Source organism: Chiloscyllium punctatum, chromosome 6 (assembly GCF_047496795.1).
Source record: "Chiloscyllium punctatum isolate Juve2018m chromosome 6, sChiPun1.3, whole genome shotgun sequence".
NCBI lineage: Eukaryota > Metazoa > Chordata > Chondrichthyes > Orectolobiformes > Hemiscylliidae > Chiloscyllium > Chiloscyllium punctatum.
Window position 1 is genome coordinate 89,781,105 of NC_092744.1, and position 18,616 is coordinate 89,799,720.

Below are 18,616 nucleotides of genomic sequence, written 5' to 3' on the forward strand. Positions count from 1 at the left end.
ATGGCAGTCTGCAAATGTATCAAATAGAAATTGTTTAAAATTACAGTGTACCGGCATAATTTTTATGTGGCTATAGCTGGCAACACCAACATGTGCTCGTCGCTAATCGTCCTTGTCAGCAATTGTGTCTGATGTGGCTCTGGAATCGCATGTAAGCCAAACTAGGTAATGGTGAGCATTTCTTTAAGGGAAATTAATGGAGCAGATTGAGTTTTGCAACAATCAATGATTGTTGCACAGTTAGTATGAAGATTTTTGTAAATTAATTGCTTTTATTAAAGGACTCCAAGTTGTAGTCCGACGGTTTAATTGAAATCACAAGCTTTCAGAGCACTGCTCCTTTGTCAGGCTGTTTCACCTGATGAAGAAGCAGTGCTCCAAAAGCTTGTGATTTCAAGTAAACTTGTGGGTCTATAACCTGATGTTGGGTGACTTCTGACTTTGTTCACCCAGTCCAATATCGGCACCTCCGCATCATTCATTAAAGGAATTTAAATTCCGCTGGCTAGTGGGATTTAAATCCATGTATTAACCAGAGATTTGGCCTGGGCTTTTTGATTACCTTGTTTTAAACTAGCTCAATGACATTAACTCTACTCCACTGTCTGTCATCTCTCAGAACAACACACATTTATTTGTATCTCAAGACATGTAATACCTAACAAATGCACTAGATACAGAAACAGGAAGTTTAAAATGCACAAGATTACAACAAACAGACTATTGTTGAATGTAGAGAAAAAAATACTTCATTTTATTGTTTAATTTGTTGTCACTCTCTTCCTGGTGTTTCCTCATTCTTTTCATAATTTCTGTCTCTTTTGCATTTCTCTGTAGCTGTCATGTGTTCCCAAAATGAGTATTACGTCTTATGTTAGGATCTATGAGCTACAGAAAGATGAGAATTAATAAAACTAGTTAAGAGGTATAATGGAAAAAAATCATTGTAGAAATGATGCAACAGAGGCAGTTGTGAGAGAGGAAATATGGTTTTGAGGGTTATTACGTTTGCATTTTATTTCATTTATTCTGGTCCAGTGATGTCATGTGAGCTATACATGTAGCTATAAGGATATTGCTAACTACAAATAGGACCCTTAAATTGATATGTTCATGATAATCTTTCACAGTCAAGTTTATAAATTACTCTTGGCTTATCAATGATTTCCTATAAAGCTCACTGAGGCAGTATGTTTAATAAACTTTTCTGCTTATCAATTCAGTTGTGCACAATATTGCAATTGTAATTAATTGTACTGACAATAGTAAGAAAGAGAGTCAAGAGTGTGGTATTGGGAAAGCACTACAAGTCAGGCAGCGTCCGAGGAACAGGAGAATCGATGTTTTGGGCATAAGCCCTGATGAAGGGCTTACTTGATTCAACTGCTCCTCTGATGCCGTCTGACCTGCTGTGCTTTTCCAGCACCACACTTTCGACTTCGAAAAACTCCAGCATCTGCAGTCCTCACTTTCTACCAATAGTAAGAAGGATATGCATGGAGCTGATACCATGTTAAAACTATGTACCTCACCTGACCTAAACACACTGTGGCTCTGTTGCAAAGAAAGTCCTTTTTTTAATGTGTCAACTAAGTTTACTTAGTTGATTTACCGGATTATGATTGGCATTTAATTATGCATCTATATCAAAGTAAGAAACTTGTATTGTATAATTGAAACACAAATTATTTTAATAAAAGTTGGATTTTTTTTCATTCAGTTAAGATGTTGGTAGATACTGGCCCTCATTCAATTTCTCTTTAGGAAGTTGAAGTGGACCAGTTGAATTCTGTAGACGTTTTTTGTATTAATTTCCAGGAAGACTGTGTCACTGACGAGAATCAGCATTTATGGCCCATTCCTCATTGTTTTTTAAAGTATTCTTTTGATACAGCATGCTAGAGGACTTCCAAATCTTGTGAGTAATGTAAGACTTTAGTTACAAAAAGGCCAGCATGACTGGGGATCAGTAATCCTAACATCTGTGGTAGATAAGTTATTCAAGAAGATTCTGAAAGATAAGATATACATGCATTTGGAAAGACAGGGTTTGATTGGGAATAGTCAGCATGGCTTTGTGCGTAGGAGATCATGCCTAAATTTGTTAAGAGTTTTTTGATGAAGTGACCAGGAAGGTTGACGAGGACAGGGTGGTAGTCATTGTCTATATAGATTTCAGCAAAGCCTTTGATAAGATTCCATAGGTAGACTGTTCTGAAAGGTTAGATCACATGGAATCCAGAAGGAACTAACAAATTAGATACACAATTGGCTTGATGGTGGGAAGCAGAGAGTAATACTGGAAGAATGCTTGTCAGACTGGGGGCCTGTGATTAGTGGAGTGCTTTGGGTTGATGCTGAGCCCATTACTGTTCGTTATGTATATCAATGATTTGGATGAGAACGTACAAGATATGATTTGTGGGCGGCATGGTGGCACAGTGGTTAGCACTGCTGCCTCACAACGCCAGAGACCCGGGTTCAATTCCCGCCTCAGGCGACTGACTGTGTGGAGTTTGCACAATCTCCCCGTGTCTGCGTGGGTTTCCTCCGGGTGCTCCAGTTTCCTCCCACAGTCCAAAGATGTGCAGGTCAGGTGAATTGGCCATGCTAAATTGCCCGTACTGTTAGGTAAGGGGTAAATGTAGGGGTATGGGTGGGTTGCGCTTCGGCGGGTCGGTGTGGACTGTTTCCACATTGTAACGTAATCTAATCTAAAAATTAGTAAGTTTGCAGATGTCACTAAAATAGGCGGTGTTGTGGACAGTGAAGAAGGTTATCGGAAATTGCAGCAGGTCCTTGATCAGTTTGGAAAGTTGGTTGAGAAATGGCAAATGGAGTTTAATATAGATAAGTGTGAGGTCTTGCATTTTGGTGAATGGTAGAGCCTTAAGGAGTGTAGTGGAACAGAGGGACCTTGCATTTCAGGTGCACGGTTCTCTGAAAGTGGAGAAACAGGTAGATAGGGCAGTGAAGAAGGCTTTTCTGCACACTGGTCTTCCATCCTTCCATCAATCAGGGCATGGTGTATAGAAGTTGGGAAGTTATGTTGCAGTTGTACAAGACTGCACTTGCAATTTGTGTTCAGTTGTGTTCACCTTGCTATAGGAAGGATGTTATTAAAGTGGAAAGAGTGCAGAAGAAATTTAGAAAGAAGTTGCCAAGGCTTCAAGGGTCTGAGTTATAGGGAAATCTTGGTCAAACTAGGATTTTTTCTTGAGAGCATAGGAGACTGAGGGAGGAATCTTATAGAAGTGCACAAGATCATGAGAGGCAGGATTAGGGTAAAAACATTCAGTTTTTTTCCCAGGGTTGGGGAATTGAGGACGAGAGGGCATCAGTTTATGGTTAGAGGGGAAAGACTGAAGGGGAACCTGAGGGGCAATGTTTTTACACAGAGGGTGGTATACATATGGAATGGGCTCCCAGCAGAAGTGGTTAAGGCAGGTAAATTAACTACATTAAAAGGCATTTGGACAAATACATGGGATAGGAAAGGTTTAGAAGGATATGGGACAAGCACAGGGAAATGGTGTTAGCTTGGATGGGCATTTTGGTTGGCATGGACCAGTTTGGGCCAGAGAACCTGTTTCCGTGCTGTGGGACTCTATGATGCTGTGATTATGATCTTCACTCACCAAGTAACCCTGATGTGTTCCATTTGCATTTTTAAAGATAAATTCAATTCCTCAATTGCATGGTTTGATATAACAATTACTAGAAAACAGTGTTGTGTGATTTTTAACTTTGTACACCCCAGTCCAACACAGGCGCCTCCAAATCATTGCTAGAAAACCACAATTACAACAGGGCAGAAAACTTGGCAGTAACCATGTATAAAAGTACTGTTTATGTTTTTTTTAATGTTGGTCAACTGCACATTTTCAAATAAAAGACTCTGCAAGTATAATCTTTCCTTCAGAAGCTATTAAGTTACACTACTTAGTCTCCTGTGATGTTGTGTGTTAATGAAATCTTCACGTGAGGAGTATTACAAGAACTGAACCAGATCATTGCAATATATGTTGAGGAGCTGCCAAACTGAGGTACACCAGGCAGTCCACGTTCCCAATAAGATTAAAACATTGCAAATCTGGTGTTAAGCAATACAAATGTATGTTTTTACAATTCATTCATTTGAAAAATATGAGTGATATCCTAATGTACCATGGTCCAGAGTAAATGAAATGTTGTCAGCAGTTAAACAATATATTCCTCCCTTCATTGATATTGGGATTGGAGGGTTGGAGTTATGGGGAGAGGCTGAATGGGCTGGGGATTTTTTTCCTTGAAGCATAAGAGGCTGAGGGGTGACCTTGTAGAGGTTTAGAAAATGATAAGGGACATGGATAGGATGAATAGCTAAGGTCTTCTCTCCATGGTAGGGGAGAAAAAATAGAAGGTATAGGTTTAAGGTGAGAGATATTGGCGATATAAGGGGCAACATTTTCATGCAGAGGATGGGACATGTATGGAACGAGCTGCCAGAGGACATGGTGGAGGAGGGTACAATGACCTTTAAAAGGCATGTGGATGGGTGAATGAATAGGAAGGGTTTAGAGGAATATAGGCCAAATTCTGGCAAATAGGTCTAGGTCAGATTGAGATGTTTGATGTCAAGTTGGATTGAAGGGTCTGTTTCTGTGCTTTGTGACTCTTCGTTTCTTCAGGCTTGTAAGTCTCAGTGCATTCATAGTACATGTCGAAAGACATTAGCAACTTTATCAATGCTTAAGTAATCTATACAATCTACACTGGTGCTTCCCAAATTATTGTCCAATGTGACCCTCATTTTTAAAATACATCTACACACATAGTAATGAGGAATTCTCTGCAACTTGTTAGCATATATGAACACACAGACTGATCAGCTACCCTACCCTTGCAACCTCACTCACACACCCCCAACCTTCAGTCTAACCACTGATCGAATTGCCATTGTGTGCAAAATAGAATCACCAGCCTAGGGTAAGGAGTCTGCATGCTGAATGAACAGGAACAGAAACACAATAGTGTTTGAACCAGTCACTCAGCAGACACCTCTGGCAGTCTGCATATAGCACAGAAAGAAATACTTCAGTCTAACTCAACTATGCTGACCAGACATACCAATCTGTCGCAGTCCTATTTCCCAGCATTTGGCCCATATCCCTCTAAATCCTTCCTGATATTCCCATCCAGATGCCTTTTCGATGTTATAATTGTACTCGCCTCCACTACTTCCTGTGGCAGTTCATTCCATGCATGTGTCACCCTCTTTGTGAGAAAGTTACCCTTCAAGTCTTTTTTAAATCTTGCCCCTCTCACATTAAACCTTTTAGTTTTGGAGTCCCCCAATCTACAAAAAAAGACCTAAACAGTTCATCTTATCCACGATTTTTCAAACCCCTGTAAGGTCACCTCTCAGCCTCTGACGCTTCAGTGGATAAAAGCCTCAGCCTATCCTGATAGCTCAAATCCTCCTATTCCAAAATCAAACATCTCTGACCTACTCTGCATTCATCCAGGAGAAATGTTTCGGAGCTTAAAAAGCGCTTAAGTGCTCAGCATCCAGCTCATTCCGTTTAGCAGCATTGATCTAATGGTTTCAGCTCAGTATCACAAGTGCCGAGTCTAAGACTCTCGAGCTCTGCTGAAAATAAATTCTGTCTAATTAATCTGTGTGTTTCAGAATTCAGGAATGAAGAATTATAGTATAAATTGAAATGCATCATGGAGAAGGGACAAAAATAACAGCATGACAACTGGAGTTGGGACTTTTTTCAGTTAGTATGTACAGACATACCATTCATAAGTGTTAGATATGTACTTCAGTGAGAAACTTAATATAGTCAGTGTGAATCTAAACACTGTGCAACAGCTATTTAAAACACCAGGTGTTCCAATATAATTTTAACTCCTGAGTTAATTTCTGTGAATTATTGTTTTATGAATGTGAGTTTGCTCGCTGAGCTAGAAGGTTTGGTTTCAGGCATTTCATCACCGTACCAGGTAATATCATCAGTGAGCCTCTGGTGAAGCACTGGTGTTAGTTCCCACTTTCTATTTAAACGTTTAGGTTTCTTTGGGTGTTTGGTGATGTCATTTCCGGTTCTTTTTCTCAGAGGATAGTACATGGGGTCCAAATCGATGTGTTTGTTGATAGAATGCCATACTTCTAGGAATTCTCATGCATGTCTCTGCTTGGCTTGTCCTAGGATGGATGTGTTGTTCCAAAGTGGTGTCTTTCCTCATCCGTACGTAAGGATACTAGTGATAGTGGATCATGTCTTTTTGTGGCAAGTTGATGTTCATGTATCTTGGTGGCTAGTTTTTTGCCGGTTTGTCCAATATAGTGTTTGTTACAGTCCTAGCAAATTATTTTGTAAATGGCGTTCATTTTGTTTGTTGTCCATATAGGGTCTTTTAAGTTCATTAGCTGCTGTTTGTATGTTGGTTGATTTGTGGGCTACCGTGTTGCCAAGAGGTCTGGGTAGTCTGGCATCATTTCAGAGATGTCTTTGTTGTAGGGTAAAGAGGCTGGGGTTTCTGGGCACATTTTGTCTACTTGTTTGGTTTTGTTGCTGAGAAAATCAGCGGACTGCGTTTATTGGGTATCCATTCTCCTTAAAAACGCTGTATAGGTGATTTTCTTCTGCTGTTCGTAGTTCCTTGGTGTCTCATTAAAATAATGTCCTACTGCAGCTTCGTTTGTGGGTGTTGGATGATTGCTTCTGTAGTTGAGTATTTGATTCATATGTGTTGCTTTCCTGCAGACGCTGTTTGAAGTTCCCATTGACTGCTTGCTCTACTGTGACATCTAGGAATGCAGTTTGTTGTTGTTTTCTTCCTCTTTTGTGAATTTTATGCCAGTAAGAATATTATTGATGCTCTTGAAGGTTTCTTCTAGTTTGTTTTGTTCAGTGATGACAAAGGTGTCATCCACGTAGCGGACCAAAAATTTGGGTTGGATGTTTGGGAGAGCCATTTGTTCAAGTGTCTGCATTACTGCTTCTGCGAGGAATCCTGATTAGATTAGATTACATTACATTACAGTGTGGAAACAGGCCCTTCGACCCAACAAGTCCACACCGACCCACCGAAGCACAACCCACCCATAACCCTACATTTACCCCTTACCTAATACTACGGGCAATTTAGCATGGCCAATTCACCTGACCTGCACATTTTTGGACTGTGGGAGGAAACCAGAGGAAACCCACGCAGACACAGGAAGAACGTGCAAACTCCACACAGTCAGTCGCCTGAGGTGGGAATTGAACCCGGGTCTCTAGCACTGTGAGGCAGCAGTCCTAACCACTGTGCCACCGTGCCGCCCTTAATTAGTGATATTAGTGATTCCATGGGTATTTTGTTAATTTGCTTTTAGGTCTTGTTATTGAAGTGGGTGGTGAGGCATAGGTTTACAAGTTTGACGATGTTATCTTTGCTGATGAAGTTGGCAGTGTCTGGTGTTTGTGTCTTTGGTATTTCTAATAGTGTAATCAGTGTTTCTTTGACCAGGCTGATGTTGATGGATGTGAACAGGGCTGTTATGTCAAAGGAGACCATTATTTCATCCTCTTCTATCTTGGTCTCTTTGATGTTCAGGAATTCTTGGGTGGAGTGAATGGAGTGGAGTGAATCCTCTACTAAGTGTTTTAGTCTGTTGTGGAGTTCCTTAGCTAACAAAAACATTGTTGTTCCAGGTAGTGAGGCTATGGTTTTGAGGTGGGGGGGGGGGGGCTTCCTGGTTTGTGAATTTTGGGGCAGTCCATAGAATTGTCGTGTGTTGGATCCATCTGGTTTCATTTTTTGGAAGTTTATTTTGTTTAACTCTCCTGATTTCTTAAGATCTGGTGAGCAAGGCTGTGATTCGGTTCTTTGGTTGTGGAGTCAGGTTTATCACCACCTGTTGGTAAGTGCCGGTATCTACAAGCAATGTGTTCATTTACTCATAAGTAGTCTGATGTGTATAAAATGACTGCCAAGCATTCTTTGTCTGCAGGTAGGATTACGATGTTTTTGTCTTTTTTTGAGTCCTCCTCGTGCTTTCCTCTCTTGTATATTAAGTGTGTTTCCTTCCTTTTTCCTGCTTACCATTGGTGCAACTGTCTGTCTAATGGTTTGCTGGGTTTCTTCTGTGAGTTCGTTGTCCTTCAGTGTCGCTTCTAATGCTCATAAGAAATTCTTTTTGTTAGTGTCTCTGAAGTTGTAATTTAATGCTCTTACAAGGATGGCTTTTTCAGTGTCTGTTAGGGATCCGCCTGATAAGTTTTTTAATCCAGGCTTCTGTGTTGTTCTTTTGTCTGAGTTTGTCTAGTGTTTTCTGCAGGCCTAGTCTTTTCGTTTTCTGTGGTTTGCTGCTGTCTAATGCCTCTGGCATGTTGTATTGTGTCTGTCCATTCATGATCTGACGCGTTAGTGAGTAAAGTTTCTGGTGTGAAATGTTTTGGTTGTATTTATAGAGTCAGTTGTGGGCATTGTTAATTATTTCTCTAAGCATTCTACAGCTGTTTTGTTCTGCTATTCTTTTGGCTAGTGGGGTGTTAAGGTGAGGTCTGTATTTAAAACATTTAGGTAGGACGTGTTTCCTTTGGCATTCGTGCAGGAAATACACCTGTTCGCAGGTGGCGCTCTGTCGGATGGCGTCGGTTTACAAATAAAAACCTTCCTTAACACCCCACTAGCCAAAAGAATAGCAGAACAAGCTGGCCGTAGAATGCTTATAGACACTATTAATGATGCCCACAACTGACTCAGTAAATGCAACCGTGACGTTTCGCACCAAAAAAACTTTACTCACTAACATGACAGACCATGAATGGACAGACGCAGTACAATGAGCTAGAGGCATTCGACAGCAGCAAACACAGAAAATGAAAAAACTAGACCTGCATGAAAAACTAGACAAACTCAGACAAAAGAACAACACAGAAGCCTGGATTTAAAAAAAAACTTATCAGACGAACCTCGAACAGACACTGAAAAAGTTGTCCTAGTAAGAGTATTAAATTACAACTTCAGAGACACTAACAAAAAGGATTTCTTAGTAGCATCAGAAGCGACACTGAAGGACAATGAACTCACAGAGGAAACCCAGGAAACCATCAGACAGACAGCTGCACCAATGGTAAGCAGGAAAAGGGAAGGAAACGCACTTAATACACAAAGGAGGAAAGCACTAGGAGGACTCAAAAAAAACCAAAGACATCGTAATCCTACCTGCAGACAAAGGACGCTTGGCAGTCATTTTATACACATCAGACTACTACGAGAAAGTGAAAATGTTGCTTGCAGATATCGACATTTACCAACAGATGGTGATAGACCTGACCCCACCACCAGAGAACCGAATCACAGCCTTATTCACAGAACTTAAGAAGTCAGGAGAGTTAAACAAAATAAACTTCCAAAAAATGAAACCAGATGGACCCAACACACCACAATTCTATGGACTACCCAAGATTCATAAACCAGAAACCCCTCTCAGAACCATAGTCTCACTACCTGGAACAACAATGTACAGACTAGCTAAGGAACTCCACAACAGACTAAAACACTTCGTAGAGGATTCACTCCACTCCATTCACTCCACCCAAGAATTCCTGAACATCAAAGAGACCAAGATAGAAGACGATGAAATAATGGTCTCCTTTGACATAACATGAACATCAGCCTGGCCAAAGAAGCACTGATTACACTATTAGAAGAACCAAAGATACAAACGCTAGTCACTGCCAACTTCATCAGCTAAGACAATATCGTCAAACTTGTGGACCTATGCCTCACCACCCACTTCACCTTCAATAACAAAACAGACATACAAGTTAACAGAACACTTAAGGATCACCAATATCAGGATTCCTCGCAGAAGCAGTAATACAGACACTCGAACAGCTCTCCCAACTATCCAACCAAATTTTTGGTCGGCTATGTAATGACACCTTTGACATCACTAAACGAAACAAACTAGAAGAAACCTTCAAGACCATTTATAATATTCTTACTGGCATAAAATTCACAAAAGAGGAAGAAAATAACAACAAACTGCCATTCCTAGATGTCACAGTAGAGCAAGCGGTCAATGGGGAACTTCACCCCAGCGTTTACAGGAAAACAACACATACAGATCAAATACTTAACTACAGAAGCAGTCATCCCAACGTGCACAACAAAACTGCATTAGGACATTATTTCAATGAGGCACCACATACTGCAGCACCAAGGAACTACGAAGAACAGAAGAAAATCACCTATAAGAGTGTTTTTAAGAAGAATGGGTACCCTATAAATGCAGTCCATTGATTTTCTCAGCAGCAAACCCAAACAAGCAGACAAAATGCACCCAGAAACCCTAGCCACTTTATCCTATGTCAAAGACATCACTAAAATGTCTCCCAGACTACCCAGACCTCTTCATAGCCCGCAAACCTACCAACACACTTAAACAGCATCTAATGAACTTAAAAGACCCTATACAGACAACAAGCAAAACAAACACTATTTACAAAATATATGAATATCAACTTGCCACAAAAAGACTTGATCCACTATCACTAGTATCCTTACATACAGATTAGGCAAGACACCATTTTAACTGGGACAATGTATCCATCCTTGGAGAAGCCAAACAGACATGCACAAGAATTCCTAGAAGCATAGAGTCCAGTTGGAATGCCATCAACAAACACATCGATTTGGACCCCATCTACCACCCTCTGAGAAAAATGACTGGAAATGACATCACCAAATACTCCAAAAAACCTAACCACATAAATAGAAAGCGGGACGTAACACCAGCACTTCGCCAGATGATATTGCCTGCTATGGTGACAAAACATCTGAAACAGAACCTTCCAGCCTAGCGAGCAAACTGACATACAGAACCTCAACCTGAGCTACAAATCTTTTCAAAGCTCGCTAGTTATTATTTTATTATATCTTAATCCCTTAGCATTAGCTACCCAAAAGACTATTTAAATGGAAGCACATTTGTACATAACTTTCGTAAGTTGTCCAAGAGCAGAGCTGTGGATTGTGTTGCACATGGTAAACCATTATGCCCTCTCTCTTTGAGCTTTGCCCTGGAAAGTTCCTTTGCATTGCTTGCTGTATGGGAAATGGCAACCCCCTCCCCCACCAATAGTAGTTAATAATTTAATAATAAATTAACTTTGTGAGTGGAATAAGTGCTCAATGTTAAAAAGGGCAATAAAATATGGCTGTAACACAACTTCCTGTCCTCACAGGAAGTGATCTGAAGGAACTTCCTGGGTGCAATCCTGAAGAAGAAAGGCAAAATGGTGTCACCCAAGCTTCCAAAAAGTCAGGTGAGCATCATGGAATTGCTGACACCAACAATTTTGCTCAGGAATATCTCTCAAATAACAAGTACAAAACATGAATTATCTTGTCCTGCAATTCATTGTCAACAGATTTGAAAATGACTCATTACGTACATGAAAAATGGATTTGGATGTTGTTTTCAAACTAAGTAATGTGCAAAATTAAATATGCAACAAATATTAAATGTTTGTTTTAATTATTTATAGACCAGTTTCCAACTGGTCCAATGTTTAGTAAGCACACAAAATAAGTCATTTCTGATTGTTTGTAATTTCTTGGAGCAATTGCATCCCAATGCCATGTTCTGACTTTGGGTTACATTGATTAGTTTCTGCTTTTTTTAATTTTAACACCGAATGTGAGTGTCACTGGCTAGGCCTGCACTTATTTCCATCCCTAATTGTCCAGTGTGCGATTAAGATTCAACCACATTGTTCTGGTCTGGAGTGACATATAGGCCAGACCAGGTAAGGATGGAATTTTTCTGACCTAAAGGACATTAGTGAACCAGATGAGTTTTTCCTGACAATGGTTTCATGGTCATAATTAGAATCTTAATCCCACATTTTAATTGAATTCAAATTCCCCTATCTGCTGTGGTGGCATTTGAACCCTGGTCCACCAGAACTTTACCTGACTCTCTGGATTAATAGTCCAGCAGTAATACTACTAGGCTATTGCCTCCCCTTAGTGTGCTTCATAATCTTTTAGTATGGCCAAGACAGTCTACTCGCAACACCTCATTTCCTTCTCTGAAAGATTTGTCAGCATAATCTTTTATTCCCTTCTGCCACGCATGTCTACCAAACCTCCCCTTATAAGCATGTTTACCACTTTTATTGGTTTTATTATTATATATCCTGTTGGAGCCAGAAAATCATCCACATTGCTTCTTATCCTTGAGCTGTCCCTCAAGGATCTGACTTTAGTCCTTTCCTATTTCTTATCTTCATGGTGTCCCAAAATGACATAATCTGAAAACACAGTACCAGTTTCCACCTGTACTTTGAAGACATCCAGAGTATGTCTTTTGGCCTCTCCCACTGTTTGGAGTTGTTAGTTTGCTTGACCAGCATCCAGTGCTATATGAGCATAAATTTCCTTCAACTAAATATTGGGACTGCAGAAGCTTTTGTCTTCATTTCCTGCCAAAAATTCCATTCATCAGCCACCAGTTCCACACAACATCCTGGCAAAGATCTGAGACTGACCAGACTGTTCACAGCCTTGATGTCATTTGTGCCTTGAGTCTGAAGAGGTCGGTGAGGCCCCAACTGAGTTTTTTGCTTCAATATTTACGAGTGAGAGCACTGTGGACCAGGTTAATAGGCTTGAATAGATTGATATTAAGAAAGTAGATGTGCTGGAAATTCTGGGAAGCATTAATATAGATAAGTTCCCAGGACCAGACAAGACACTCCAAGGTTACTACGGGAAGTGAGGATGAGATTGTTGCGCCTCTTTGCATCCTCACTCTCCACGGGAGTAGTACCGGCTGATTGGAGTGACTCGAATGTTGTTCTTCTGTTCAAGAAAGGGAGATCCCTGGGAATTACAGAGCAGTCAGTCTTATGTCTATGGTAAGCAAGGTACTGGAAAGAATCCTGAGGGATAGGATTTATGACTGTTTGTAAAAATATAGTTTGATTAAAGATAGTCAGCATGGCTTTGTGAGGAGCAGGTCATGCCTCACAAGCCACATTGAGTTCTTCAAGAATGTGGCAAGGCAACTTGGTGAAGTTCGAGCAGTGGATGAGGTGTATATGGATTTCAGTAAGGCACTTCATAAGGTTCCCTTTAGTAGGCTAATTCAGAAAGTTAGGAGGTGTGGGATACAGAGAAATTTGGCTGTCTGGATATAGAATTGGCTGGCTGAAGGAAGATGAATGGAAAGTATTCCGCCTGGAGGTTGGTGACCAGTGGTGTCTCGCAGGGATGTGTTCTTGGGCCTCTGTATTTTTCATAAATGACTTGGATGAGGAAGTGGAAGGATAGGTTAGTAAGTTTGCCGATGACACACAGTCTGTGGTGTTGCAGGCTACAAGACATTGACAGGATGCAGAGCTGGGCTGAGAAGTGGCAGTTGGAGTTCAACCTGGATAAATGTGAAGTAATTCATTTTGAAAGGTCAAATTTGAATTCTGATTACAGGGTTAAAGACAGGATTCTTGACAGTGTGGTGGAACCCCAGAATCTTGGGGATCCACGTACATAGATCCCTCAATGTTGATCGGGTTGTTAAGGCATATTGTGTTTTGGCTTTCATTAACAGGGGGATTGAGTTTTAAGAGCCGTGAAGTTTTGCTGCAGCTCTACAAAACCCTGTTTAGACCATATTTGGAATCTTGTGTCCAGTTCTGGTCGCCTCATTATAGGAAGGATGTAGATGCTTTAGAGAGGAAATTGCAGGATTGAAGAGCTTGTCTTATGAAGAGAAGTTGAGTGAACTAGTGCTTTTCACTGGAGAGAAGGACAAAGAGAGGAGGTGTACAAGGTAATGAGAGGCATAGATAGAGTAGGTAGCCAGACACTTTTACCTAGGGCAGAAATGGCTGTCACGAGGATTTTAAGGCGACTGGAGGAATTTATAGGGGAGAAGTCAGAGGTGGGTTCTTTACGCAGAGAGTGGTGGGTGCGTGGAATGCACTCCCAGTGGTGGCAGTAGAGTCAGAGACATTAGGGTCGTTTAAGCGACTGCTGGACAAGCACATGGATGGCAGTAAATTGAGGGGTTGATCTTAGATTAAGATAAATGATTGGCACAACATCGTGGACTGAATGGCCTGTACTGACCTATGTTCTATCTTTAACATGAAGGTGAGCTTCTGGTTGCATATTCTTGACACCTTTAAGACTGCCAATTTCGACTTCTGCCATTTCCTCCAACACTGCCTATCCTTCAGATAATTTGCTGTGGAAAGCCTTGCCAATGCTTTTGTCAAGTCTAGATTTAACTGTCCAACCAAGTCCTGGCTGCCTTCCTACCTTCTAGCCTGCACAAAAACCTGTGCACACACCAAACCCCATTCAACTTAATCACTCTGGTTCTGATATATTATGATTCTCAGGCCTGTATTTTAAAGCCCTTCAGCTAATTTTGCCCTTTTGAAGCATTTCCAATTTTATTTGCTCTGCCATTGGTGACTGTAACTTCAGCTGTGTAGTTATAGTCATAGAGATGTACAGCACAGAAACAGACCCTTCAGTCCAACTCATCCATGTCTAATAGATATCCTACAGACCAGTGAGCCTGATGTCGGTGGGAAAGTTGCTGGAGAGGGTACTGAGAGATAAGCTCATTCTTTTCTAAATATAAATAGATCGGTTTTGTGTGGGGGCGATTGTGCCTTACCAACTTAATAGAGTTCTTCGAGGAAGTGACCAAGTTGTTAGATGAAGGAAGGGCTGTTGATGTCATATACATGGACTTTAGTAAGGTGTTTGATAAGGTTCCCCATCGTAGACTAATGGAGAAAGTGAAGTCACGTGGTGTGCAGGGTGTTCTAGCTAGGTGGATAAAGAACTGGTTGAGCAACAGGAGACAGAGAGTAGTAGTTGAAAGGAGTTTCTCGAAATGGAGAAAGGTGACCAGTGGTGTTCCACAGGGGTCAGTATTGGGGCCACTGTTGTTTGTAATATACATAAATGATCTAGAAGAGGGCACTATTGGTATGATCAGCAAGTTTACAGATGACACAAAGATTGGTGGAGTAGCAGAAAGCATAAGGGACTGTCAGAGAATACAGGAGGATATAGAGAGACTGGAGAGTTGGACGGAAAAGTGGTAGATGGCTTTCAATCCAGACGGTGATGCATTTAGGCAAGTCTAATTATAGAGCAAATTATACAATGAATGGAAGAGCCTTGAGGAAAATTGATGGGCAGAGAGATCTGGGAGTGCAGGTCCATTGTACCCTGAAGGTTGCTGCACAGGTGGATAGAGTGGTCAAGGAGGCATATGGTATGCTTGCCTTCACTGGACGGGGTATTGAGTATAAGAGCTAGCAAGTCATGTTAACATTGTACAAGACATTGGTTCGGACGCGTTTAGAATACTGTGTACAGTTCTGGTCGCCACGTTACCAAAAGCATGTGGACTCTTTAGAGAGGGTGCAGAGAAGGCTTACGAGGATGTTGCCTGGTATGGAAGGTGCTAGCTATGAAGAGAGGTTGAGTAGGTTAGGTGTTTTTCACTCGAAAAAAGGAGATTGAGAGGGGACCTGATTGAGGTTTACAAAATCATGAAGGGTATAGACAGGGTGGATAGAGACAAGCTTTTTCCCAGGGTGAAGGATTCAATAACGAAAGGTAATGCTTTCAAGGTGAGAGGTGGAACATTTAAGGGGGATACACATGGGAAGTACTTTACACAGTGGGTGGTGGGCGTTTGGAACGCGTTGCCAGTAAAGATGGTAGAGGCAGGCATGGTAGATTCATTTAAGATGCGCCTGGACAGATGTATGAGTAGGTGGGGAGCAGAGGGATACAAATGCTTAGGTTTAGATAGTACATCTGGATCGGCTCAGGCTTGGAGGGCCGAAGGGCCTGCTCCTGGGCTGTAGATTTTCTTTGTTCTTTGTAAATTAATCTAGTCCCTTTCGCCAGCACTTGGCCTATATCCCGCTAAACCCTTTCCATTCATATACTCATCCAGATGCCTTTTAAATGTTGTAATTGTACTAGCCTCCACAATTTCTGCTGGCAGCTTATTCCGTACATGTGAAAAAGTTGCCTCTTCTTAAATCTTCTTCCTTTCACTCTAAACCTATACCCTCTAGTTCTGAACTCCCTAACCCCAGGGAAAAGACCTTGTCTGTTGTCTTTTCCGAACCTTCCCATGCCTGTACCTCATTATCCCTCTTTTATCTCTGCTTAAAACTTCTTATTGATCATTTTTTTTTGGGTCATCTGTACTAATACCATATGTGGTATTGATACCATGTTTAGTTTTGCATTGATTTTGGGATAAAATCAGAAATCAGAAGATGTAGGCTCAGTTATTCAATGAGATCACAACTGATCTGGTAATCCTCAAATCCACTTTCTTGGCTTTTGCCCAGGATCTGATTCCCTTGCTGTTTAAAAAATGTTTATCTCAGCCTTTGAAAATACTTCACTACTCAATCTCTACACCCTTCTGTGGTTTAAAAAAAATCCATAGATTCACTGTCCTCAGAATAAATTCTTCCTCCTGTTTCTTAAATGGGTGACCCATAATTCTGAAATTATGCTCTCTGGTCCCAGACACACACAAGGAGAAGTAATGATGCCACATATAACCTGTCAGGCATAAAAATCTTGTATCTTTCAATAAGGTAGCCTTTCGTTCTTCTAAACTGTAATGAGTGTACACTCAACATCCCTTCATTCCCAGGATTATATAAAAGTCACTAAATAAATAGAAGCATGATAGCTGGTTCCTCATTCTGCCTGCACTCAGTTATATTAGCCTCCAAGTCACAGCATTCTCTGCTTACTCCAGCAAAACAATTCTCACTTTTAAAGACCAGTTAGACTTCAGCATTGTTTTCAAAAGGACAACTACTTTACCAGTTTGCTTCCCCCAGTCATACTTCAAAATCTTCTTTGAACATACTGTGCATCATATTACAAAAAGGGATATATGGAGAATGCAATATGATCTAACCAAGATTTGATAGAAATTTAGCCAAATTCCTCCTTTGTCTTCAATTCTATCTCTGTAATAGACCTCAGGCTGCTTTAAATATGGCTTTTATCTGTGCAGATGTATTTGTAATCTATTTAGATTCTGATTTTCTAATCACTATTTTCTTACCAAACTGTAATAACTCACACCTGCTTACATTAAAATCCATTTGTCAATTATAGTTCCAATCTACAGGTTTATTAATGTCTAATTGTATTTTGTTGTAGTCTTCCTTTACTGACTCAAGTTTTGTGCTACCTGAAAATTTAAAACAGGTGTCCAGTCAATTTGTACGCGACAGAGTTGTAAATGAGTGATCCTTATACAATCCTGCTTCCTGTCTCCTGTAACTCTTCTTGGGTAGCCTATATCTCTACTCTGCTTTCTTGCTGCAAGCTAGCTTTCCTCTACCCCGCACACTCTGACCTTAGTCAGCAGTCTCTTATGTGGTACTTAATGCCTTTCAGAAGTATAGATATATCACGACGTAATACCTCTTCGATGTAATACCGCTGATACTGCTTCAAAAATTTCATTGAAGTTGGATACACAAGTTTTTTCCCTTTCAAAATTCTTTAAGACTCCTTATGTTTTTGGTTTCTAGATATAATACAAAAAGCACAGAAACAAGCCCTTCGTCCCACCAAGCCTGTGCCGATTCCTAATCCTTATTTAAACTAGCTACTTACTGTCTGTACACTGTTTCTATCCACCTGTTCTCCTCCACTTCATGTGCCTGTCAAGATATGCCTTAAATGTTGCTAACATGCCTGTTTCCACCACCTCCACTGACTTTTTTCCCAGGCACCCACCATCCTCTGAGAAATCTTTCCCTGCACTTCTCCACTAAACTTTTCCCCCTCTCACCTTGAACCTGTGTGCTCTTGCAGTTGACCTTTCCATCCAGGAAAAAAAGATCTGACTATCCGTCTTATCCAAAACTCTCAATTTTGTTCCCACTTGTCAGGGCACTGCTCAACCTCCATCTTTCCAGTAAAAACAATCCAAGTTTGTCCAACCTCTTCTTTTTATTATCTGCAATTCCATCAATTTTGTTGTCATCTGCAAACTTTCTAATCAGACCACCTACACTTTCCTCCAGATCATTTACAAACATAACAAAGGTGATCCTTGCAGAATACTACTAGTTACTGAACACCACCATTCCAGATAGCATCGTTCCACAACTATTCTGTCTTCTATGACCGAACAGTTTTGTATCCACCTAGCCAGCTTACCCTGAATCCCATGAGATTCTACCTTTTGTACCTGCCTATCTTATCAAATGCCTTATTCAAGTATATGTAGACAACATCCACTGCCCTTCCTTCAATCATTCTTGCACCTCAAAAAAACTCAATCACATTGGTGAGACATGACCTTTCCCATAAAAACCATGCTGCCTGTCACTAACAAGTCAATTCGCTTTCAAATATGAAGTAATCTTGTCTTCTCCAAAAGCTCCCCCACCACTGATGTCAGGCTCACTGGCTTGTAGTAACCTGGATTATCAGTTTCCATTCTTAAACAAAGGAACAACATTGGCCTTTCTCCAGTCCTTTTGAACCTTGTTTGAGGCCAAAGAGGACACAAAGAAATCAGTTAAAGCCCCAGGTATTT

The 18,616-nt window shown here is 40.7% G+C and overlaps 1 protein-coding gene across 5 annotated transcripts in view; it reads left to right on the top strand.

The window, feature by feature from the left end:
• ryk (receptor like tyrosine kinase) overlaps positions 1-18,616 on the top strand; it is a 283,193-nt gene that overhangs the window by 99,938 nt on the left and 164,639 nt on the right. For 4 of the 5 annotated variants that reach the window (XM_072573228.1, XM_072573229.1, XM_072573231.1 and 1 more), the window contains one exon: positions 11,232-11,312. The exons of the other annotated variant lie outside the window; for it this stretch is intronic. In XM_072573228.1, the coding sequence (XP_072429329.1) occupies positions 11,232-11,312 (81 nt within the window). The remainder of the gene's footprint in view (positions 1-11,231; positions 11,313-18,616) is intronic. 5 annotated transcript variants of the gene reach the window in all.